Here is a 24,517-nt window from a genome sequence, read left to right as displayed (position 1 = left end):
TGATGCCGCTTTCATGGAACAAATATTTTTTTTTTTTAAAACATCATGTTATGGACTATAAGTTTAAAATATTGTACATGCAACAAGTTTATGGACTTTGGCATGGGTTAGCTTGAGCCCAAATGACCCAACAAAATGGTGATTTGGGCCTACAAACAAAAGCCCAATTGTTTGCTAGAGAGAGAAACCGAAAACGCTTTCTTCCTCTTCCTCTTCCCGGAGCAGACCCTGCTCCTGAAAAGCATCATGAGCCGCTACGACAACCTCTCCGGCGACCCCACTTCCTACCGTGACCGGAGGAGGTAACCGCCCCCACCGTTTTATTTCCAGCTCCAATTCTCTATTCACTCATTTTCTGCTCTTCTTCTGGAAACAGACATGCCCATCTTCTGTTCTGATTAAATTTGTTTTATTTATGCTTAATCTTTTTGTACAATGCCTATTTTTGTATAATTTGCATGCCCATTTAGTCATAAATCCACACTCTCAGCTCTAGTCGACATTGACAATTTCAGTAGTTAGGGGTGTGCAAAAAAAGTCCTAGCCCTTGATCTGACTTTGATATAATCCATACATACCTATTTTTTGAACTGAATTTAAATACTGACCCACTTTTATTTGGGTCCGTTTTAGACCTGACTTGTTTTAATAATGATTCATTGACCCAAAACTTGATCCATACCCATTATATGAAAAAAAAAATCACAATTACATTAAAAGAAAAGTTTTAACGTAAAACAATTACGTCAAAATTTTTTTACAGAAAATATTTCCATCAAAATTCTTCGCAAAATTTTTTGGCGAAAGATATTTTCATCAAAATTTGTGACTAAATATAATTCTGTAAAAGAATTTGACAAAAAAAAGTTTTTGTCAAATTTTTTTACGGAATCTAAATTTCGTCAAAATATATCACAAAAAAACATATTCCTCAAAAATTTCGACGAAACATGTTTCTATTGAAATTTTTTGACGGAAAAAAATTTCATCAAAATTCTTTACAGAATTCAAATTTCGGCGAAAGTTTTCGACGGAAACATTTTCGTTAGATTTTTTGACAAAAATTTTTTCATCAAAACTTTTAGCGAAACATATTTCCATCGAATTTTTTTGACTAAATATCTTCGTCAAGTTTTTTGATAAAAAATATTTCCATCAAAATTTTCAACGGAACACATTTCTATCAACAATTTTCGTAAATTTTTTTGACAAAAAATATTTTCATAAAAAATTTTGATGGAAAAAATATTCTGTCAAAATTCTTTAGAGAATCTAAATTTCGTCGAAAGTTTCAAATAAAACATTTCCCTCAAAACAATTTCTGTCAGAACACATTCCCATCGAAATTTTAAACGAAAAACATTCCGTCAAATTTTTTGACGGAATTCTTTTTTCGTTTAAAACATTTGATGGAGGAAATCATTTTCGTCAAAACTTTTGACGGAAACTAAATTTCGATAGAAAATTTATTTTTGTAAAAATTGTCATTAGAGAAAAAATTCCGTCGCTTTTCGACAAAAAGCATTCCGACGAAAAAATAATTTTGTGACGAAATTTTTGTGGTTTGCAACGTAGAAATTTCGACGAAATTTTGTGACAAAACCAAATCAAAAACGGATCAGGTCAGATTTGACCCACTTCAGAAACCAAGTCAGACCCACTTTAGAAACCAAGTCAGGTCAGATCCGAACAGGTTCTGAACTAGTTCAAAAAAATCCAAACCAAGTCAGACCTGACTTGGATCAAATTAAACCGGGTCGGGTCAAAATATCTGACTTATAAAAACCAAGTTGGGTCGAGTTAGCACAAAAACCTGACCCGACCTGACCCATGCACACCTCTAATTTCAGTGATCCTCAAATATAAATTTCCCAGTTTTATTTCCAAATAAACATTTTTTTTGGTTCAACTGAAGCGTCCTTTTTAGGTTTATCCATGGGGAAACTTCTAAAACTACCCGTTTAGTTCATGTAAGGTCCAATGGTATCTTAACTGAATGGTCCAGTGTCAATAAACTCAGTGCATGAATCAATCGCGATGTTAATTTCATTTTCACGGTTGTTTCTTAAGGATTTGTTTGAGAGTTTAGAGGAGAAAAGATCGAAGGAATGAAGGGAAGTAAAACCAAGACTATTATTTTGAGAGTTTTGAGAGTTTGAGAGTTGTAAATATTAGGGGTGTTCGCGGTCTGGATTGGATCGGTTTTGGAAGCAAAACTCATCCAATCCAATCCCTTCAGTTTGATCATGTAATCATCCATTCGGTTTAGATTTTTTTTCAAATCCGATCCGATCCAATTTTTTTCGGTTTGGATTTGATCGGTTTTCGGTTTTTTGAATATCCTAAAATTAGTTTCATGATTATTGTGCAAATAACATCTTTTGTATATATTGGCTTTGTAAAAAAAAAAATTGAAATACAAAAATATCAGTAAACAATACTATAGTTGATGAGACGTGACTAAGTTTTTTTTTGGGTTTAGTTAATGAGTTAATGGGTCTAGAGTTTAGAAATTTTTGGGCTATGATTGGAGAAAGGACAAGTAAGTAGAGGATAATTAATATATTGGATCGGTTTGGATTGGATCAGTTTTTATCAACCCATCCGAAAACCGATCCAATCCAATTAAAATTTGCGGTTTTCTTTCGGTTTTCGATTTTTCGGTTTTCAGTTTATTCGGTTATCGATTTTTCGGTTCGGTTTTCGCGGTTTGAATCAGTTGATGAACACCCCTAGTAAATATAACCTTGGGAGGTATATGTAAGGCACTCTGACACTCAAATTAATAGATATCTTAGATAGTTAAGTCTGAATAGAAATATGATCATACCTAAATTTAGTGCTTCTGTTTATATAGTGGTTGAGCGTCCTAGTTTTGCCATTTTATTATGGTGATAATCATTCTCATTGATGGACAGGAGTGGCCTTTGCAGGTCACACGTGTGCGAGATGTTTAATGTTAGGCTATGTTCTGTAGATGTATATGCATGTGTCTGTCCTTTAGCCATTAGCTATCGAAGAAGTTGTGGAGTCTTGAGTTGCTAATGTCATGTAGCTTGCACAATTGCCAAGGTACGAGGAATGATCATATTTCCTTCTCCTGAAAGTCATAGTCTTTGGACCTATTAGGCTTTTCACTTATTGAGCCTTAAATCCCATATGAGATAAGTGTCCTACGAGATACCTACTCCCCTGCTAAAAAGGAAAGGAAGGATATTTTTATGGGATAGGTCTCTTTCTTATTTAATTGAAATTTACTTTTCATTATATTTTGAAGCATTTATATATATGTAAATTCAACCCATTAAATGGGTTAGAAGCCAATCAAACACATAAATTTTCTAACCCTTCTACACATTAATCAAAAGTATTTGCCACTATTAGGGGGTGTTTGGTAGGAGTTTTATTTATAAATACCCACCCAAGTGACAATGGTATTTCAATTTGTCCATGTTTGATATAAGATTAAAAAAAATTCTTCCATAAAAATGATTTGCCCAAAATTTGTCTTTTGTTTGGAAATTGTGATTAAAAACACTATATAAGAATATCACCTAGAAGATGGTTTTTTGGATTACCGACAAAATGCAAAAAGAAGAGTGAAATAGCTTATGAAAATAACCTTCTTCTTCATGTACTGTGCGTGTTTCCCATTTTATTAGTATGAATTCTACCAGAACTGGCCTTTCGCCTTGATTTGATCGAAGAGTCCCTTTCGCGCTTAGAGGAAGAATGTCTTAACTCTCAAGATTAACGCCTTCAAGCGTGAGCTTCCTCTCTGCATGCAACTCCTCACCAATGGTATACCTTGAAATCATCATCATTCTTTTGATAAACATGCATACCAAACATAATTGACAATGTTCCAATAAACTAAATGCAAAAAGTGCAATTTAATCTCCCTCATTTTTTCTTCTTCTTGTTGGAGCAGCTCTAGAGGCTTCAAGGCAGCAACTTCATGCTTGGATATCAAATCAAGGCGAGAAAGGCCAGTTCTGGAAGAATTCATACCAATAAATCTGACAAATATTCAGATTCAAAATCAGTCTTTAGCCAAGGGTTATTTTTATAATTTCATTTCATTTTTTCAGTAATATTTTATCTTCAATCAAATATAGAGTCAGAAAACTGAAACTAATTTTTTCGGTACCAAATAACTCCTTTTTAACCTTCCAAGAAAACTCATTTTCCCACCATATTTCCAGTAATTGTAATTCTTTGTTAATTTTTTTTTTCTTTTACCAAACGCTCCCTTAAAGTCCTTCCCCATGCATGTTGAATTTTCTTCTCCAAATTTTTTTCTTGTTGTCGTATTAATCCGTTGTGACGTTAGGACAACTAGCTAAACGCGTTTGCTGTTCCTAATATTGATTTATGACGCATACGCAAATTTAAACTATAGTCTATAAAAAATTGTAATAAAACTGAAATCTGGGCATAATCCCTATTTTCTTATAGAACTTATGCATAACGAAGTATAATAATGAAAATTAAAGGTGGCAAAATGGGTCGACCCGCTCCGCTCCGCCCCTGTGTCAACCTGCCAATAACGGGTTAGCCCGTCCCGCCCCGCATTTTGATATGGGTTGAAAATTCCAACCCACCCCGTTTTGTGGTGGGTTGGCGGGTCAAAAAGAAAAAATAAAAAAACATATTTTATTAATTTTATAATGTTTCTTATTTTCATTTCAGAATCCCTTTAAGGAGCGTTTGGTACAGGTGAAATTTTTTTTTACCAGGGAAATGTAATTACCAGGAATCTGCAGGAAAAATGAGTTAGGTAGGAAAGTTAAAAAAAAATTGCTTGATTGGGTAAAATATTACCAGTCAAATTGATTAAAGTTTTTGAAGTCTATGTTTGGCTGATGATAGAATATTGATGGATAAATGGTATAAAATTACAAAAGTAACCTCTTATTAATTTTTTAATGTCAATACAAATATTTTTAATATCATTACAAAAGTAACCTATAATAGAAAGGTAGTTCTGTCAAATCCTTCATTCTATATATCCCATTTGCCTAGTTATCATACAATACCACTTTCAAAGTGGCATTGTTGGTATGTGTTTATTGTTACATTTTGAAATGTTGACCAAAGAAAAAAATCAAGGTACTTCTCAAGGAAAAGTTAAGTAAGTTGAAAAAGGAAAAAGAAAGAATGGTATGCAAAAATGCATTTCAAATGAGAAAAGAAAGAAAACATCTGCAAACAAGGAAAGAAAAGAAAAAGATAGTGAAAAAGGGAATAAGAATACCGAAATGATGAAAAGTGCAGAATTAAAAGACTGAGAAGAAAGTATTGTCAAAAATCTCAGTATTTCATTCTCTCAAATTAATCAGCCTCTTTCCAAAGATTCTTACCCCCAAACCAGGCCAAGTTATAACCTATCCAAGACCTTTTGATCGATGTATGCATGTCAAATGAGTTCCTCAATCTTAGGAATTTGAGAATATGATCAAGCCTATGGAATTACTACTACACTGATGGAATGAGTGTGAAACCTTCAAACACTAGAGTGATGAGAGTTACATATTTATCTAGTGAGAAACATTTAAGTTATGATATGAATTTCTTGATAAAACTGAAAAATATTGTTTAGAGTTTTTCAACAATGAAGTTATACATGCATAGTGTAACGCCTGGCAACTTGCAAGGATCAACGACTGTCCCCACACACTAACACGAGACTTTTCAGCGTGTTTTGTCCTCACTCGCACACTTCCCGGGAAAACTTCCCAGAAGGTCACCCATCCTTGAATTGCTCCAAGTCAAGCACGCTTAACTGTGGAGTTCTTCCGATCCGGGCTACCAAAAAGTAGATGCATCTTGTTAGTATAGGTAGTACCAATTAATTCTTATAAGTCATTCCCAACTGTACCGTCCCATACCAGCACAGTCGCTGGAATCCCTCTTTTTCGGGTGTTGATTCGATTCATTCATGTACCCCCGTCCCTAGAAGCCTGTCAGGAGCCGCTCCTTGTCCGTGCCCTTACGCACCGGCGATCACTCCCCGCCCTCGTCAGCGCCCGGGATGTTACACATAGCAGTCTGATCTCTTAAGGTATTTGTATTCCGTGTTTTCTCTCCACAGAATTCATCCTTGTTTCTACTTTGATCTAGTACATAGCTGATGATAGCAACGTTCAAATCTGGAAATTGTTTGATATGCCTCCAGCATATATATGATTTTAAGCCAAAAAGATAAAGAATCTTGATAAATCTTGGATAAAAAGGGTTAGAATTTTTATTAAATTGAAAAATCTCAATCAGATATCTTGCCACTGATTTTCTTATATTTTTGTATGAAAAAGTACAAGAAAGGGGCCCAATTGAGCAGCAGAGAAAAAGACAAGATTTGAATTAGAGGAGATTGAAATCAAGAGATATGATCAAGATTTGAATCAGACTATATCAGGAAAGATTGGACCCAAGATATACAATGAAGATTTGATCAAGATTTATGAGCAAGGCACAAACTCTATAAATAGAGACTCAGGGCCTCATAGCAAACAATCTTTGGCTGGAGAGAATTGTGAGGATTAGAGAATTGAGAGAATGCTTGGAGACTCGCGCTGGAGATCAGGATTCCGACGGAGTTGAAAATCGAAGACCATTGATCTTCCCTCTTCTTCTTCTTCTTCTTTTCTTTTTCTTTCATGAACAATTTTTATTTTAATTTGTTTAAGCCAGACATGAATATATCTGACTAATTTCTTTTTGTAGTTGGGATCACGGATCCAATGTGAATCCTTTATATTTCCTGTATTGATATTTTATAAGTTTATTAGTTAGTTTGTTTTATTCTACCTGTGTTAATTTTTTTATATCCTGTTTAGAATTGGCCACTCTAAATTATAGGGCTTTGAGGTTAGAATTCACAATAGACATATTGGAGTTTTAATCTGGACAAGGGTAGCATAACAATTTGTATATGATCTAGACATAAGCTCACATAAATTGCAGACTTATAATTCATTTGCTTAATGCTTAATTCAAGAGGGATTACTAAGACATTAGAATTCTGATTGGATTAAAGGGTTGAAATCACTAAGACATTATGGTTCAACTATTTTATAGGAAAATAATGAATTGTCTGAGAAAATCAATCAATTAATTATAAAATACAATATAGGAATATAAGGGAGGATCAGAGGTGAAGTGCATCCTGACTACATCCTTTTTATAAATTTTTCATTAATATTTTCTTACGTTCTTGATCTTTTCTTGCATGCGTTCAAAATCAATTGTTATTAATTTTCTGTTTTAAAGTTAATTGTTTTTAAATTCTATTTTGAAATTCCAAAATCAATTACTTTCACAACTGAAACCAATTTTATTTTTCAACTTAAGGGGAATAGTTAAACTAGTACTTGGTGCATTAATCCTCGAGGGAACGATACTCTACTTATCACTTTATTACTTAAAACGAACGGTATACTTGTCGAATTCGCAACATAATACAAAAAATAAAAATAAAAATAAAAATGGGACCCACTAAGAAGAAAAGAGAAAAAAATAGTAAATTTTACCCACTTTTATGTATATATGAAAAATATTATCTCATGCAATATGAAAAAATACATTCCCCATATATTGTATTTGGATTTGAAGCATTCACAGTCTCTTTGTAATGTTGTCTACATGTTTTGCAGTAAGTCCATCGCTGAATTGCAGAGGTTTTGATTTGATGGTCCTCACTTATTTATTTTTAATCGATTTGAGACTTCACTACAATATTTCAAACAACAAAGTTATTTCATTTGATTAGGTTTTTCACATTTTATAGAGAAAATGAACCGCCTAAGTATTGCCGCCTAAGAAATCATAATTTTATCCTAATTTCATAAATTAATATAATCTAGTAAGATAAGAATAAGGTAATAATTGAAAATTCTTCTAGGTGGTGTTTGTTTGGGAGCTTTTCAGTAGATATCTATGTTTATCAAGTATGACTATTAGAAACACCATGTTTGTTTCAACGTATTTTCACCAAAAATCTATCTATCCAATTTGTATGGATTTATGAGAAACATAGATATCCACACTGTTTAGAAACCCAATTTGAAGGTGGGATTTTTTGAAAAATCGGTTATCTAATTTTTAATGCACTGTTGATTTCATAAAGTTATCTAATTTTTCCAGTAAAGTTTTTTTCCCACCAATCAACTTTTTTTTACCTTTTTTACCTATCTCACTTTATGTATCTTTCCAATCATTTTTCTATCTATTACATTTCTCTACTATTCCAAAAAAAATTTCTCAACCAAACGCCAGTTAGAATATCCTAATTAATGCTGCCATAAGATTGAGTTTTTATTTCGTGTAGTAGGTGAGAGCCATTAGATGAGGAGTGAGTGGCTATTGTTTGCTGAAGGACAGGCTACGCAAGTTCGAAGAAGCTGCTCCGTAACTTCCCTTCACATTACTGAATATGAGGAGTGAGAGTGGCTATTGTTTGCTGAAGCACAGGCTATGCAAGTTCCAAGAAGATGCTCCGTAACTTCCCTTCACATTACTGAAAATTCATTTTGATTCTTAAAAATAAGTAATAATTCTCATTTTAATTGTTTAGATTTATTTTACTTTGTTTCTTTTAAAATTTACTTATTTTTGTTTTTGTTTTTCAAGTTCATTTTTTGAAAAGAAGTGTGTCTCATTTTGAAGGATATAAAATTGTGTTATTTTAAGTGAGAGAAATAAATAGATAAAGGAGGAGAGAGTGTGGACCAAAAAAGTAAAGATGCGTGTCCCATTTCTTTGTGAAAGTGAAATGATACAAATTGTGTCATTCAAAAGAAGGAGATACACTTTTCTCTTGAAATATATACTTTCGAGTTAATAATATTTTTCAATCTTCCCTGTAAAGAGAAATCAAAATATAATTAAATAATAAATACATCTCTGAATGTTAAAAGAAAAAAAAAGAAGTATTTGAGGAACCAAACCAAAATAACAATAAATACATAAATGAGAACGAAATCAGCTATTCAAGGCGTATGGTTCTTCTATATTAATACGCTGCTCTTGATCTGTTTTCTTGTATACAAAAATCGAAGGAGAGAAAGGAAGAAGAAAAGTGTGTTGGTTTTCCTTAGCACTCGCAAATCGCAATAGCTAGTCAGTCAGTCAGAATATGTCTTCTTCCTCCTCTCCCAAAAAGTACGATGTATTCATTAGCTTCAGAGGTGAGGATACACGAACCAATTTCACTAGCCATCTTCATAATGCTCTCTGCCGCGAAAACATCGAAACATACATTGATTATGAGCTTGAAAAGGGAGATGAGGTTTGGACTGCACTTGAAAAAGCAATCAAGGACTCAAGTATATCCATCATCGTTTTCTCAGAAAACTATGCTACATCAAAATGGTGCTTGGAAGAACTCGTCAAAATACTCGAGTGCAGAAAATATCATGGACAGGTAGTTATACCTGTTTTCTATGAAACAGATCCATCACATGTACGTAAACAGAAGGGAAGTTACGAGAAAGCATTTGCCAAACATGAGAGAGATTTCACGAATAGTGGATCTAACCAAGACAAAGTGTCTGAGTGGAAAGCTGCACTCGCTGAAGCCGCCAATATATCTGGATGGGACTCTGACTCTCGTACCCATAGGTAACTATTATATATATATATATATATATATATATATGTTCTTATTTTATACAAGTAAATTTTTGAAATAGTATATTTCAAAAATTTACTTGTATAAAATAAGAACATATATATATATATATATGTTATGAAAAAAAAAGGCTGAATTTGTTATGAACATGATTATTCAAGAGGCTGAGTAATTTTTACAAGTCATCTCTCATGTTGTAAAGAAATTAATTAATAGAGATCTGATGGTATTATTCATAATATATCTTCAATTTAAATTTCAAAATATAGCAAGGTCAGACATGAGTAAATTAAAGCACTCGCACGATATTGAATTGTTCCTCTAATTTTGTTCTTTCTTAAAATCTTATTATTTATTTACTTTTTTGGCCAGGGATGATTCTGAATTCATCCAAAACATTGTGAACGATGTTTGGCAAAAGCTGTCCCTGATGTATCCTAATGAACTGAAAGGCCTTGTTGAAATTGATGAGAGCACTAAATCCATTGAATCATTACTCGATCAAGTTCCAAGAATTGGTATTTGGGGCATGGGCGGTATAGGTAAGACAACCATAGCTAGACACATGTTTGCCAAACACTTTTCACAATATGACAGTGCATGCTTCCTGGCAAATGTAAGAGAAGAATCAGAGAAGTTCGGACTAACATTTACACGTGATAAGCTTCTCTCTGAGTTACTAAAGAAACCAATTACAACATCTCATGTCACTGGATCCACATTCATTAAGAGGAGGGTCAGTAGTAAAAAAGTTTTCATTGTACTTGATGATGTTGATAGTTCTTCTCAACTAGAAGAATTATTGTGTGGACAACTAGATGACCTTGGCCCAGACAGTAGACTCATTATTACTACGAGAAATAGGCATATGCTTAGTGGAAGAGTTGATGTGATATATGACGTCACGCAATGGAAGTTTCCAGAATCTTTAAAGCTTTTTAGCTTAGCAGCCTTCAAGGAAAACCAACCTAAAGAAGGTTATGAGGATCTTTCAGAAAGAGCAGTTGCATGTGCAGGAGGCGTTCCTTTAGCTTTAAAAGTATTGGGTTCACATTTTCATTCCAGAGATACTGAATTTTGGAAATGTGAATTGAATAAATTTGAGAGCAAGAGGGAATCCTTTAAGGAAATTCAAAACGTGTTACATGTGAGCTATAATGGATTATCAGAGCTAAACCAGGCAATATTTCTGGACATTGCATTCTTTTTCAAAGATAGAAATAAAGATTACGTCATAAGCATACTAGATGCGTGTGGTTTCTTCGCTACCAGTGGAATACAAGTCCTTGAAGACAAAGCCCTTGTAACTATTTCACGGGGCAATAGAATACAAATGCATGACTTGCTACAGGAAATGGGTTTGGATATAGTTCGGAGAGACCCAGGAGGACGTAGCCGACTGAGGGATATTGGAGATGTTCGTGATGTACTTAACAATAACAAGGTACGGAAAAGCGCTGGCCTTTTACAAGACTTGAAATTTTGAGATAGAAATTATAATTAATTTGCTACAGGTTAGGTTTATTTAATTATTTCTTATTTTGGTAGGGAACTAATGCAGTTGAAGGCATGGCAATAGATTTGTCTCAAAGAGTAGATTTACGCATAAGTGCCGACACATTCAGCATGATGACCCGTTTAAGATTTCTTCAATTATATGTCCCCTGGGGTGAGGAGAGTTCTGCTGTCGTGAACCTTCCTCCAGCTCTTTTGCCATTTTCGGATAAATTGAGGTACCTTGAGTGGTATGGATATCCTTTGAAGTCTCTTCCATCACCTTTTCGTGCTGAGCTGCTTGTTGAGATTCGCTTGCCGCACAGCAATATTGAGTATCTTTGGGACGGCATGCAGGTGCGTGTATGTGTGCGCATGTATATTGTAAAGAAAGTTAGGATACACCACTCCAAGCTAGTTCAAACCAAGCTAGTTCAAAGGGTGGGAGTGTCCAAGGTCTTATAAACTCCAAATTAGTTAGACATGCAACCAATGTGAGACTATATATCTCAACGTATATGTACACTTATTATTTCTCAGTTTTAAATGAAACTTTAGGATATTCTATTTTGACGTCTCCTTTTTGAATTGTAACAGGAACTTGTGAATTTAGAGCTAATGGACCTAACTGAATGCAAACAGTTGATGAAGCTCCCGAATTTGTCTGGCGCGTCCAAACTCGAATATCTGGAACTCACCAATTGTGCAAGTTTATGCGATGTTCACCCATCTGTTTTTTTTAACGACACACTTGTTACTTTGCTACTTGATGGATGCAAAAAACTGGAAAGTCTAATATGTGAGAAGCATTTGAGATCTCTAGAGGATATCAGTGTTAGTGGCTGCTCAAGTCTGAAGGAATTTTCATTGTCCTCGGACTTAATTGAAAACTTGGATTTAAGCGATACAGCAATCGAAAGATTGTACCCATCAATCGGTCGTCTAAGAATGCTTGAGGAGCTCGATCTAGAAGGTTTAAGACTTGAGAATCTTCCAAATGAGTTGTCTTTCCTACAATTGATTACGAAGCTTTGGATTTCAAGCAGCGACATAGTGACTAAACAGAAGTTACATGTACTGTTTGATGGTTTGCGATCTTTAAAAAAACTATATTTGAAAGAATGTTGTAACTTATCTGAACTCCCAGACAACATCAGTGGGTTAGCATCATTAGAGGAATTGAGACTAGATAGAAGCAGTGTGGAGACGTTGCCTGAAAGCATCAAGGACCTCTCAAATCTAAAAATTCTGTCCTTAGAGAATTGCAGGAAGCTTCAATGTCTGCCAGAGCTTCCTCAGAATATAAAGTTGTTTAATGCAGATAACTGCACATCATTGGTGAGAGTATCCACTTTAAAGACTTCTTCAGAAACAATGTATGTAAAGAAGAAATGCTTTTGTTTCAAGAATGCTATGCAATTGGATGGACCTTCACTCGACTGCATTGTTGAAGATGCTCTATTAACAATGAAGAGTGCTTCACGTGGTAATATATCCCTAGACGAAGACAGTTGGAAAATCATCTTCTACAATTATAACTCTACTGAGGTTTGTTTACCAGGAAGCAGAGTCCCAGAGCAGTTCAAATACCGAACAACACATTCCTCCATAACTGTTGGAATTGCTGGCGGCTTGGGATTGATTTTTTCGGCAGTTGTTTCTGCGTCCTATGGAATGGAGAAGGACTATAATGGTGCTAAAATCGAATGTCAATGCTACTCGGAAGATGGCAGAAAGGTGGGATATGCATCAAGGCCTTATTATATAAAAGTTTTCGATTTGAACTGTGATCATATTTATGTATGGTATGATGCAAGCCATTCTCTGCACATTCTCCGCAACGGTGAATCAAAGGTTTGTTTTGAATTCAGTGTTAGAACTGATATTGGGGAGCGCCATGGCTTGTTCCGTGTGAAAGAATGTGGGGTCCTTCCTGTGTACTTGGAAAGGGTGGACTCGGAAATGGAAATTGAGTCAGAAACAATTGACGGATTTGATGAGAGGAAAGGCAAAGGAGTAGAATCTGTTGAAAAAGAGACACACAATCAGTTAAGAAAGAGACGCAAAATCAGTTGAAATCCATTGATTTCGTCTTTCCACCCATCCCGTCCAACTGGAATATAGAAGAACAAAACACAGGGTTTGAAAGATATAGTCTCTCTATTCCCTTGAATGCATAAAAGGTATCAACCACCTCATCTCTCTCTCTCTCTCTTCATATAGCCCTTAAATTCTACAAGTGACATATATAGGTATTTGTAAAAATCTTTGAATCACTGGCTTGTGTTTGAACCCATTTAGATTGCAGTTGTGCTATGTTTGACTCAGAAATTGACTTTGGTGGCATTTCTTAATGCTACTGATGAGTTGTTTGTATCTTTATTTTCTATAGGCATCTATCTATATTGGAGTTCATGTTTTCTCAAACTCCACACTTTGCGACCTCAGTACAATTGTATAGTTGACAGGAATATGAAGCATTTAAGTTTGCATGTGTCTTGAAATTTTCCATGTCACTAACTCAGCTTCATACCCTCTCCTCTCCCCATCCCCTTAAAAGTAGCAATACTACGTCTCCTTAGTTATCTTTTTTTTCTTCCTTTTTTTTGGGTATTTCTCCACCTTGGTTTTTTCTTTTTTTATTCTTTTAAATAGTTCTCTGTGCTGTCAATTTTTCCATTTAGATATTTTTTTTCATAGCAAACTATTGATATCATGTTCCAGCTTCTATCTTGCTGATAAATCACATTTGTCAGCTATGCATCATGCTATGTACAAATTTTCATATATCGGTTGAATTCCTTCTGCCATCTGATCCTAGTTGAATTTTCTTACCCTTTCTGCAGCATTGAGTGTGAGAGGTCAGTTAGAAAAATAACTTACTCGTGTCATGAACTTTCTTACGAAGTTCTGTTCAGTCAGCAATTTTAGATTTTTGTATTAAACACTGCAGGCCACCTTGCATAATAAGGAAACAAAGAATGTAACATTAATACGGGGAACTATATTGTAACAATCAAGTTGTGTTACTGCCAATTAGGGGTGAAACTGGGCCGGCCCGGCCCACAGGGGCCTACGGCTCGGCCTACGTCAGGCCAAACCTGACCTAGTATATTTCATAAAATAGGCCGAACTTGGGCTTTGAAAAAGCTTGTTTATTAAAAAGGCCGTAGGCCCACTTTCACAAGGCCTGACCTATAAGTCTATAGACCGGCCTATATTGTACTATTTATTTTAAATAAAATAAAATAGAATAAGTATGGCTTGAAAAAAAACAAAAGATATAAATTTAATCAATTGTAATTATTTATAACTTAATTATATTCGATTATATTTTAATAGAAATCTAACTTTATTTCTTATATAAGAGGAACCAACATATCAACATGTTAAATTGTGTATATGAATATATGAAAAGGTTTTTGAGAGAGATTATACTTACTACAAACATCATGATGTGTTGTTGGATTCATGTAATTATTTTAATTTACATAGTATGGATTTGTTTGTTGGATCTGATGAAATATTTGTTATTTAGTTTGAGCATTTTGTTTTTGAAAATGACTTAAATGCAGATTGTATGAATTTTTTGTTGTGATTCATAATTCTGTTTGGATGTTGAAATTATGATTTTTGGTTTAGCAACAGAATTTGAGTATTTTGTAAAGTTGATTCATGGTTCTGTTTGGAAGTTAAAAATTAACAGGCTAATGGGTTAGGCCAGACTATTTGTTTTTTTTATAAACGGGCCAAGCCAGACTAACAGTTAGACTCGTAATAGGCTTGGGCCAGACCAAATTGAAATTTTTTTGACGTAGGCTTTGGCGGCAAAGCTTGGCCCAGCCCAGCCCACTTTCACCCCTACTAGCAATCAATCTCACTGTTACATCGATTGGCAGTAACTTGGTAGTAACACAACTTGTTTGTTACAATATCCTTCCCCCGTTAATATAAGTTTTAAAATATCGTGCATGCAACAAGTTTATGGACTTGGGCATGGGTTAGCTTGAGCCCAAATGACCCCACAAAAATGGTGATTTGGGCCTGCAAACAAAAGGCCGATTGTTTGCTAGAGAGAGAAGCTGAAAACGCTTTCTTCCTCTTCCTCTTCCCGGAGCAGACCCTGCTTCTGAAAATATTGATCTTAAATGATCTCTTAGGAGTGATATTTATATTTCATAATTTGTTTCCTTATTTAATTGGAATTAGGAGTTTGGTATTAGTAAAAATAAGGACTTGTGTATTCTATTTTGTAACACACCATACATCAAGCAGGATTTGTTATTATTAGGATTATTGTTCAGGTTTTGTTCTCTCTTTCCCCTAAATCCCTATAATTTCAGCTGTCACAATCTTATCTATATTTGTTTAAAATGTTTTGCTGAATTGCTTTATTTATTTTCTTAGTGATTCCGGGCTAGGTGCACCTACAGGGTTTGGTGGTTCTATACAAAACTCTTCATCAAGCAAAATAGTATGCTAAAAGGATTTCCCTAATGGTTGAGGATTTGGTTGGCTTATTTTAATTCAGAAGATAGTTTGTGATTTCATTAGGTTGAAGTGTTCAAAACTTCCTGTTTGGAGAAAATAAGGCAAAATAAAGGAGAAAATCATTTTTTTTGGAATTAATTGACTTGTATGAATTATCTTGCAAAAGTTTCAACGAGAAAGAATGGGATGCCATGTTTCAAACAGCTTACTGATTTACAGCCTTGACTTAATCCAGAGTATGTAATGCAAGAAATTACAAAAGCTGGCTTTACTGAACCTACACCCATTTAATCTCAAGGTTGGCCAATGGCTTTGAAGGGGCATGATCTGATAGGAATCGCAGAAACAGGATCAGGGAAGACACTTGCGTACCTGTTGCCTTCCATAGTGCATGTAAATGCTCAGCCAATTCTAGGTAAGGAAATATGGAAACGACTGAGATGGTTAGGTTTCATGTGGAAGGTGCCGTTCTTTGTCTTTGCTACCTTTTCTTTTCTGTCTAATAATTCCTTTAACAATATTTGCAGATCCTGGAGATGGACCAATTGTGTTAGTTTTGGCTCCAACTCGGGAACTTGCTGTCCTCATACAACAAGAGGCTACTAAATTTGGTTCATCGTCAAAGATTAAGAGTACCTGCATCTGTGGTGGGGTTCCAAAGGGACCTCAGGTGCATGATCTCCAGAAAGGTATGTGTTGAAGTGAGGATACAAAGTGATGACTTTGGTTAAATAACTCAACTACGATTGTTACCTCTTTGTACAGTTTTCCTTTTTTCGTAATTATGAGTTTGGTTATGCTTCTGTTATTTTTTGTGGTTAGGTGTTGAAATTGTAATTGCCACTCTGGGAAGGTTAATTGATATGCTCGAGTCAAATCATACTAATTTGCAGAGGGTCACATACCTTGTATTGGATGAAGCTGATAGGATGTTGGACATGGGGTTTGATCCTCAGATACGGAAGATTTTGTCTCTCAGGTTGGCTTTATTCTATAATGTGATCAATATTTTGAAATTGTAAAATTTCAGGAAATGGTGTAATACTGTATTATAAGTATTGTTTGTCATATTCAAGTTGCTGTTCTTAATGCTTCATGCACTCAGTTTGCTATTCTTGCTAAGTTGCTAGTCCATTACCAATAAGGGATGCTGCTACTTGATTACTAGTTAGATTTTGCATTCATTTGTTGACATATTATAACCTTTTTAATTGTTATTTATCAGATAATTACTCTTTCCTATGCATGCAACCATGAATCTTGATCCTTTCTATTGTTTGGTTACTGTCAGATGTGAAGGATGCGAAATATGTGATAAATTATGACTTCCCGGGATCAGAGGACTATGTTCATTGCATTGGGAGGACTAGAAGTGCTGGTGCAAAAGGAATTGCGTACACATTCTTCACAGCTGCTAATGCCAGATTTGCAATGGGATGCGGTGCACAACGTCCGCCTTCAGGTTAGTCGAATGGACCCACTTATAACATGGGCTAGCATGTGCATATACATTTATTGGTTCCCTATCCCTCTTGATTTTTAGTTCAAGTCTTGAGAGGGTATGGTTTAGTTATGCCTGGTTGACATGGGACTATAGCATATAAGTTGATACTTATGTGTAGTTATCCAAAGGGATTTATTTTGTCCTTGGCCTCTGGGGCTCTCAAAATTCTAACATGCTCCAATTGTAGAACTTTGCCTTGTTTGCTGCACACTTTTGGTTCTTGAAATCCTCCTTTATTTTTGTACTGCAATGAATCAGGTCACCGAGGTTTCCAAGACCGTGGGAGGGGTTATATGGCAGTGCTCGTCCATGGAGCTGATTGATTGATGAACGTTAGGAAACTCCAAGAATCCTGTCCTTTATGTTGCTGCTGACATATTATGTTGTCCTACTTGTAAATTAGTGTTAACTTGTAAGAGTAGTGGTAGGAATTCAGTGTTCTTGTTAATTTATTTCGTTCAAGTGTCCATATAACATGTACCATCAAACAATTGTGTATACATCATAGTTCATACAACAACAATTCATTTTGCAGGAAACAACAATAATTGTCAGTTAGATTACCTTCATTTTCCTTCTTATGAACCACACGTTGTTTAGCAGAACTAAAATCTACTATCTATCTACCTATATATATATATATATATATATATATAGTTGCATTTTGCAGTTGGCTGTCTCTGTATTAAATATATTGAAGCTGAAAGTAAGTTGAGTACCAAACAGGTTCTTTTTTCTAGAAAGTCAAGCTAATATGCTACAATGAAAGAATTAGCTACGAATTGATTTTTTTTATTTAATTTTTTATGGGGTTCTTATAAGGTAATATCATTCTTTGATTATGAAACTTCAATTCTAGCCAAGAGAATGAGTTATGCCTCTCCATATAGATTGTCACAAATAATCAAAATTTACCAAATTATAAATAAAATACGGGTAGTTGGCACTCTAACTTTTTTTTTTTGGAAATACAATGAAAACTAAAGCAACATCAAAAAAAGCCCTATACTGGGCACAATCTTGGGAGACTAACTCCCCTCAAGTCATTACGAAGCTATTCCAAACAAGCCGTTGGAGGGACATCCAACACAATCAACAGTCCATCCTGATGAGGTGCATGAGTAGCAAGCAAGCCAATCAGCAACAAGATTGCTTTCTCTATAAGTATGACTAAGCTGAATAATCCAGTCTCTTTGAAGCATACTACGAGCTCGGATGATTAAAGCAGAAAGAGGATGACTTACGTCACACCCTTTTCTATAAATTCCAAAGCCACCTTGGAGTCACCCTCCACAAAGACTCTCTTAAATCCTTTATGCCAAGCCAGATTCATATCTGTCAAGAACCCCTAAATTTTCGCTGAAGTAGAAGTACCACTCCCAAGAAATTTTGTAAAACCAGTTAACCAGTTCCCAGCAGCATCCCTTATGACTCCACCACATGCAGTCCTTTGCCCACCGTCTATGCTGGAACCATCCACATTAAGTTTAACATAACCCTCAGAGGAGAAATTCCAGTGAATAAGACGTTCCTCTCTTCTAAGCTCCTGATGACCAATCTTAATAAGAGTTTCATTAGCCAATTGAATATTACCACAAGTGTAGGTAATGCGCCTAATGAGACTATACTTCGAAGTGCTAGTTTGATCAAAGATCGTCTTATTTCTTTCCCCCCACAAACACCAAGCTATCACCCCAAAATACAAAGGCCAAGTTCGATCAGTTTGAAAAGGACCTTTTAATCCTAGATTTGTCTGAATCCATATGTGAAGATCCGTGGAGAAAAAGTCACTACGGTTATCAGAAGGAACCCAATGCTCCCATAATTCTCTGGCATCAGGACAATCTCTACTGGCCTGTAAATTATCCTCAAGATTATAATGACATCTCAAACACGCTGCACTCTAACTTTCTTATCTGCCTGAGCTAAATTAAATTTGTTAGGATTACGAAAATTTGGATAATTAAATCACATAATTTGTTTCTACAAAAAAAAAAAAATCACATAATTTGTGAATTACTAACCTAAGAAATGTGAATAATTAGTTCAATTCAAGCTCCATTTTTATAATTTGAATTCGAAATCTCTAATTAAGGAAAAATGTACTTATTATTTGAATTGGTTATTAGTTTTTACGTAAATTTCTTGATACATATGTGTGTTTATTATTAAAATAAGTAATTAAAAAGTTAATCTGAAAATAATATCTAAATCAACCAATAATGGAAATAGATATTCAAAAATTAAAAAAGAAAAAGAAAAAGAAAGGTGTCGTGAGAAATAAGAAAAGAGAGATTGGCATAATAGTTCATGGTTTTGCATTGCGTTTGCGTAGAAGGAGAGAAAGGAACTGAGTGTGTGATACTGTGATATAGTGAATGGTTGAATAATAAGGTAAAAGGGAAGAATAGAAGAATGAGTGAAGGTGAACCGAAACTTTATACCAATAAGCCCCGAAAAGGTGAAAATCTCTTCTTTTTTTTTTTTTTCATTCTCCTAAGAAAAATTGTGAAAATCTCTTATTTTTGGTTCCAAGTTTGTGTCTTTGGTAACAGGGCAACACAAACAATTACAGGGGCAACAGAAATCCAACGGTTTTTCCTCGCCGCCGGCGATGGGGACCCACCCCACTGCTCCGCCTCCGTCGCCGCCTCCACCCAAGGAACCCTTTGTTCGCCGCTACAAATTCCTTTGGCCTATGCTCTTGGTTGTAAATCTCGCTGTCGGAGGTGATTTTTTTTTTACCCTAACAACATTTTTTTTTTCAAATTTGGTGTTTTGTACTTTGTTAATGATGCGGGACTTTATGAAATCAGGTTTGGGTTGGAGATTTTCAATATTTATTATTTGTTTGATATTTATTTTTCTTGCATTAGTATTTGTTGTTACACTAGATTGTTGATGTTGGAAAGGAATTAAAGTTTCCTTTTATTTTTACATTCTGAATAGTGATAGCTTTATATTTTGTTTTAGTTGATACTTATTAGTCATATGGTAGGAGGAATTTTTTTTTTTTTTTTTTTTTTTTGGGGGGGGAGTGGGTTTGAAATTTCATGGGTTGGATTCATTGGCATATTTGATTCCATTTGCTGAGAAATGGGGGAGGCTAAATTGACTCTTCGGGTTTGGTGTTGTTTGGTTTGGCCTACCAGTGTTTATTTTGCTCCTCTTATGCGCAAAATGCTCCCTAAAAATTAATGTGCTGATATCGGTTAATGAGGGCAGGATGATACTGCATTAAGCAGCATTTGACCTTTGACGTGTTGATTCATTTGGGTGGTGTGTGAGTGAGATCATAAGTTCTGCAGTGTTGTTTTCTTGGGGAGGGTATTTTTGGTGATCTTCAGGTTCTGCTGTACAACATCCAGTAGGGTGGGAAGTGATTGAGGTCATAAGTTCAAAAGGATGGTTATTTTTTCTAAAGGCCAAAACACAAGTGGCCAAGACAGGCTACCTTATGACTTTATTGCTATGATAGTATGATGCATGCTTGATTATTATTTTCTTATATGATAGTTGAGTTTGCGTGGTAAAAACTGTTCTTTTGTGACTGAAAAGTCATTGATTCAAATTCGGGAAACAATCTTTTTGCATATATGCAAGGGTAAGACTACGTACAAGGATTGCTATCACCCTGCCTTTGCTAGTCGGGGTTTAATGGGGAGTGGTTTTGGTTTTATGATAGTTTGGGTTGCTAGCAACATCATTTCTAAGGTAAGTGTGCTAGTTTCGTATCATTGTAACTTTTAGGTTGCATTTGGAACTGAAGATTTTATGGTTTTGGCAATTATTTTAAAATTGTATCATTTTCTTTGTATTGATTCATTGAATCAATGTTTGACAAACAAAAATATTTAATCTTGTTGAGATATATAGTCCCACATTGGTTGTATGTGCAACTAATGTGGAGTTTATAAGACCTTGGGCACTCCCACCCTTTGAGCTAGCTTTTGGGGTGGTGTATCCCAAGGTTCTTTACATGGTATCAGAGTCTCGCCGCCCCCCACTTTCTCTTGTGGCGTTTCTTAGCACAGGTAGGCTGGGCCTGTTGCATTGTCCACTCTTCAAGCCCTATGGGCTCTTGTGTGAGGGGGCGTGTTGAGATATATAGTCCCACATTGGTTGTATGTGCAACTAATGTGGAGTTTATAAGACCTTGGGCACTCCCACCCTTTGAGCTAGCTTTTGGGGTGGTGTATCCCAAGGTTCTTTACAAATCTCTTACCTTAATCATGTTTAGGACTAATTTCGTAATTTATCAATACGTCATCCTATGTACAGATTTGCAAAAGATCTTTAGCCTTATACTTTTTAAATTTTGCTGAAATAAAAAATATTAAAAACTAAATTGTAATACTTCTCATCAAATGGAACATTACAGTTATTGCCACAGATCTTATGGAAGATGACTGATTGGCTTGTGTCTGTTTCTAATCTTAGTGAGAAACGATATGTGCAAGCCATTTCTCCTCTACATGATTTGGTAAATAAGATAGAGGAGAAAAGGTCTAAAGATCAAAGATATAGAAACTTATCTTTTTGGGTATTATTTTATATATATTTTATGCTGCAGTACTGTTGCGATAATGTGGAATTTGAAGTTAGTTTTATAAGTTATCAGTTTTACGAGCATTCTTTTACAATTTATGTTTTGATGGCTTACTTGTTAAAATGTTTAGCTACAAGTAGGAGTTATGGACTTTAAATCACTTCTTGCATTAGTAACTAGTTTATTCTCTAATGATAATTTAGCCAAAGTCCGCTTCTCAATTAAGTACTCTCTGAACAGTAATGTACTGAAAAATTATTGTCACACTCATTCAATACATTTAACATGAGAGGGTAGTTAATATATTTTGAACGAGTAACTACTCTGCTCTGTTAGCATGCCATAATTTTTGGTTTATTAGATCTTACTCATGCTGTTTTTCTGACCCCAAGCCTATTGTGCTTGACTGAATTTCTATTGTCAAAGTCTATCTTTGTTCTTGTCGCTGTATATTGAACTCATGATTGTCTGAACTGTGCAGCTTATTTGTTTACGAGGACAAAGAAGAAAGATACTGGTGAGGAGGAACAAGCTGCAACTCCCATCTCAAAAAAAGATGCTACAGCTCATGTTGCTGAGACCTCTGTGTCCTCACCGCCCATTACAAATCCTGTGATCAAACGTGAACCAATCCCTGAGGACCAACAACGGGAACTCTTCAAGTGGATATTGGAAGAGAAGAGAAAGGTCAAACCAAAAGATGCAGAGGAGAAACAGAGAATTGATGAAGAGAAAGCTCTACTTAAAAAGCTTATTCGGTCAAAATCCATCCCAAGTATCTAATGATAATTTCCTCTTAGCTTTATCCGCAGGAAGATAACAAAGTTCCTGAATTCGATGTTACTTGAATTGATTCCTCCAATGCTTTCTTTTTTTTTGGTATGATGAATTTTAGATTGTACATTTGTTGGGATATGAGAGTTGAGTCCCCTGATGTCCTAATATGTCATTTGCAATATTAACCTGTGGCTTTCTGGTTAGTGGTTAGATAGTAGTACGAGAAATTGATAGCACTACCAAATGATGGTAGCTCAGTTGACATATGAGAGCTGAGCAGATGGGGTTGAGAACTTGTGTTTGATCTTCCCAGTACTATCTTTTGTGGTATTGGGGGGGAGGGGGAGAGTTTAAAGCTTTAATCCTGGATCCTTCCCATTCCCATGGAGGATACCTGTGGTTTATCCAAAAAGAAATTGATGACACCTGATGTGTATTACCTGTGTTCTTTACTCATAGATGCCATTTTTGTTTTCAATAAATTTATTGGTTTTGTAAATAGAGCCAGATTTAAGTTCGAGCCATCACCACATGGCAACTGGAGAGGTTGGTGAGCAGATTTGCTTAGGTAAACCTAAAACATTAAGATCGGGATACAAAATTTTTTGTGCAATTGCAATGAACTGTGGTTAAATCTGAGTATTCTTACTAGAGGTTTCTTTCATAACAAACGTTCTTCAAGAATATTGGCATATAACATAGTCATAATCAGGTTATTCCAAATGAGCTGTTGGAACACACCATTGTTTTAGAATCTCAGATCTACACTTTATAAATAATAGAAGAGTGGGATATTTTTTTATATATTCCAGCAGCTTTGGTAGGAGGATCAATTTTCTAAATAATATTCTTATGGTTGAGCTAGTCTATCATTTCATGGATAATAATACATTGGAGCTTTTTATATCATCAATTTGTCTTCCTTCAAAGTCATTGTTTATTTCCAATTTCCAAGCCAAGCATATTCTCCATTTTTTGAAGTGGCATGATATTCACCATGTTGAGGCTTGAGAGCTGTGAGTAGAGAGAGAGATTCACATGGGCTTAATGGAAGCATGCACAATTCCCAAAAAGGATGTGGACATAGCTCTGTGCAGACTGGCAGGGTTCCCACAACATGCATGCAAGCAAGCCTCCATCAGGAAGCCACCCACTGAAAACTATATGTTATTTTTATCAACTATTAGATATGTGGATTTCTTTGTAGTTGATGGTCCAACTTCCACAAACTCCAAGAGAATATACAAATAGAGAAAGAGAAGAACAGCGCCGAATAATGGATGTTGATATAATGATATTAAAAGTATGAATGTTGAATTAGATGCCTAAATCCATGTTAGGTAGTTTAACTTTAAACTAAGACATAAAAGCTGAGCTGATGAGTTGAGTTTTAGCATTTCAAAAACTGCATAATCTAGAAATCAGCCACCGTGGGAGTAATATTAAAATAAAAAATAAAAGTAAGAATTGTTTGACTACGGTCAAAGAGAGGTTTATAAAAGCTTAATCAAAATTGTGTAGGCACATGAAATCTTCAACTCGGAGGACACATGCTTCATTATTATTTTTTATTTGATGAAACTAATTATCTTTATGGGACATGTTAGATCCTTTGGATATCCTAGAGAAAGGGCCTACATAGTAACACGATATTAATCTTGAGTCGAGCAACATGACAATTATTTGGCTCTAATTCATGTTTTTTTTAGGGTTTGTTCGATAATTCAAATTCAAAACTACTAATTAAGCTGAAATAATCTTGCGCTAGTTGATCCACGTGCTTGGTGGTGATACTAGCTCTACTACAAAATTGGCACACTTATTTTTTCTTGGTTCAATTGAAAGAATATACTCCCACTGTCCCAATAAATTTTTGAGTGATTCAAATAACAAAATAATATAAGTAATTTTATACAGTATAAGAGAAGTAAAGGTAGATGTGGTCTCTAGTTAGTATATATATTATGAGAAAGGATGGAAATGATGATAACGTGAGAGGTTGGAGAAGATTGGGATTGATGAATTTTAAAGAGAGAAAGATAGAGAAAAATACAGGAGTTATGAGGCGGGG

General features: G+C 35.0%; 3 protein-coding genes across 7 annotated transcripts; all 3 read left to right on the top strand.

The window, feature by feature from the left end:
- Positions 1 to 9,036: 9,036 nt before the first annotated feature.
- Positions 9,037 to 17,654, top strand: LOC133316845 (disease resistance protein RPV1-like). 5 transcript variants are annotated; one of them, XM_061518634.1, is made up of 9 exons: positions 9,037 to 9,621; positions 10,004 to 11,075; positions 11,180 to 11,482; positions 11,723 to 13,308; positions 15,533 to 16,031; positions 16,144 to 16,305; positions 16,439 to 16,595; positions 16,908 to 17,078; positions 17,379 to 17,654. In XM_061518634.1, the coding sequence occupies exons 1-4, from the start codon at positions 9,137 to 9,139 to the stop codon at positions 13,199 to 13,201; spliced, it is 3,339 nt and encodes a 1,112-aa protein (XP_061374618.1). In that variant the 5' UTR covers positions 9,037 to 9,136; the 3' UTR covers positions 13,202 to 13,308; positions 15,533 to 16,031; positions 16,144 to 16,305; positions 16,439 to 16,595; positions 16,908 to 17,078; positions 17,379 to 17,654. The 5 variants fall into 5 exon arrangements, with proteins under 5 accessions (XP_061374618.1, XP_061374615.1, XP_061374614.1 ...); XM_061518631.1 differs by having other exon boundaries at positions 11,180 to 11,488; positions 15,915 to 16,031; XM_061518630.1 differs by having other exon boundaries at positions 11,180 to 11,488; positions 15,852 to 16,031.
- On the top strand, positions 15,923 to 17,443 carry LOC133316838 (DEAD-box ATP-dependent RNA helicase 20-like). Its single transcript, XM_061518622.1, has 6 exons — positions 15,923 to 16,031; positions 16,144 to 16,305; positions 16,439 to 16,595; positions 16,647 to 16,654; positions 16,908 to 17,078; positions 17,379 to 17,443. The coding sequence occupies exons 1-6, from the start codon at positions 15,923 to 15,925 to the stop codon at positions 17,441 to 17,443; spliced, it is 672 nt and encodes a 223-aa protein (XP_061374606.1).
- Positions 17,655 to 19,432: 1,778 nt separating the features above from the next.
- Positions 19,433 to 22,854, top strand: LOC133316852 (uncharacterized). The gene is made up of 3 exons (XM_061518641.1): positions 19,433 to 19,581; positions 19,676 to 19,849; positions 22,151 to 22,854. Exons 1-3 carry the CDS (start codon positions 19,536 to 19,538, stop codon positions 22,450 to 22,452), a joined length of 522 nt encoding a protein of 173 aa, XP_061374625.1. The 5' UTR covers positions 19,433 to 19,535; the 3' UTR covers positions 22,453 to 22,854.
- The last annotated feature ends 1,663 nt before the right edge of the window (positions 22,855 to 24,517 follow it).

This window comes from Gastrolobium bilobum, unplaced genomic scaffold (genome assembly GCF_033153095.1).
Source record: "Gastrolobium bilobum isolate Gb01-03AN ecotype WA unplaced genomic scaffold, APGP_CSIRO_Gbil_v1 utg9213, whole genome shotgun sequence".
Taxonomy (NCBI): Eukaryota; Viridiplantae; Streptophyta; class Magnoliopsida; order Fabales; family Fabaceae; genus Gastrolobium; species Gastrolobium bilobum.
The sequence above is the reverse complement of the archived record's forward strand: the minus strand, read 5'-3'. Positions and strand labels throughout refer to the sequence as shown.

What these genes read in the sequence shown, in the direction of transcription:
- LOC133316845 (XM_061518631.1), top strand. Translation starts at nt 9,137, where the DNA reads ATGTCTTCTTCCTCCTCTCCCAAAAAGTACGATGTATTCATTAGCTTC. An exon ending in ATGTACTTAACAATAACAAG is followed by an intron (nt 11,076 to 11,179) that starts GTACGGAAAAGC and finishes TTATTTTGGTAG; the next exon opens with GGAACTAATGCAGTTGAAGG. An exon ending in GGGACGGCATGCAGGTGCGT is followed by an intron (nt 11,489 to 11,722) that starts GTATGTGTGCGC and finishes GAATTGTAACAG; the next exon opens with GAACTTGTGAATTTAGAGCT.
- LOC133316838 (XM_061518622.1), top strand. Translation starts at nt 15,923, where the DNA reads ATGGCTTTGAAGGGGCATGATCTGATAGGAATCGCAGAAACAGGATCA. An exon ending in AAATGCTCAGCCAATTCTAG is followed by an intron (nt 16,032 to 16,143) that starts GTAAGGAAATAT and finishes CAATATTTGCAG; the next exon opens with ATCCTGGAGATGGACCAATT. An exon ending in TGCACAACGTCCGCCTTCAG is followed by an intron (nt 17,079 to 17,378) that starts GTTAGTCGAATG and finishes GCAATGAATCAG; the next exon opens with GTCACCGAGGTTTCCAAGAC.
- LOC133316852 (XM_061518641.1), top strand. Translation starts at nt 19,536, where the DNA reads ATGAGTGAAGGTGAACCGAAACTTTATACCAATAAGCCCCGAAAAG. An exon ending in TACCAATAAGCCCCGAAAAG is followed by an intron (nt 19,582 to 19,675) that starts GTGAAAATCTCT and finishes CTTTGGTAACAG; the next exon opens with GGCAACACAAACAATTACAG. An exon ending in TGTAAATCTCGCTGTCGGAG is followed by an intron (nt 19,850 to 22,150) that starts GTGATTTTTTTT and finishes TGAACTGTGCAG; the next exon opens with CTTATTTGTTTACGAGGACA.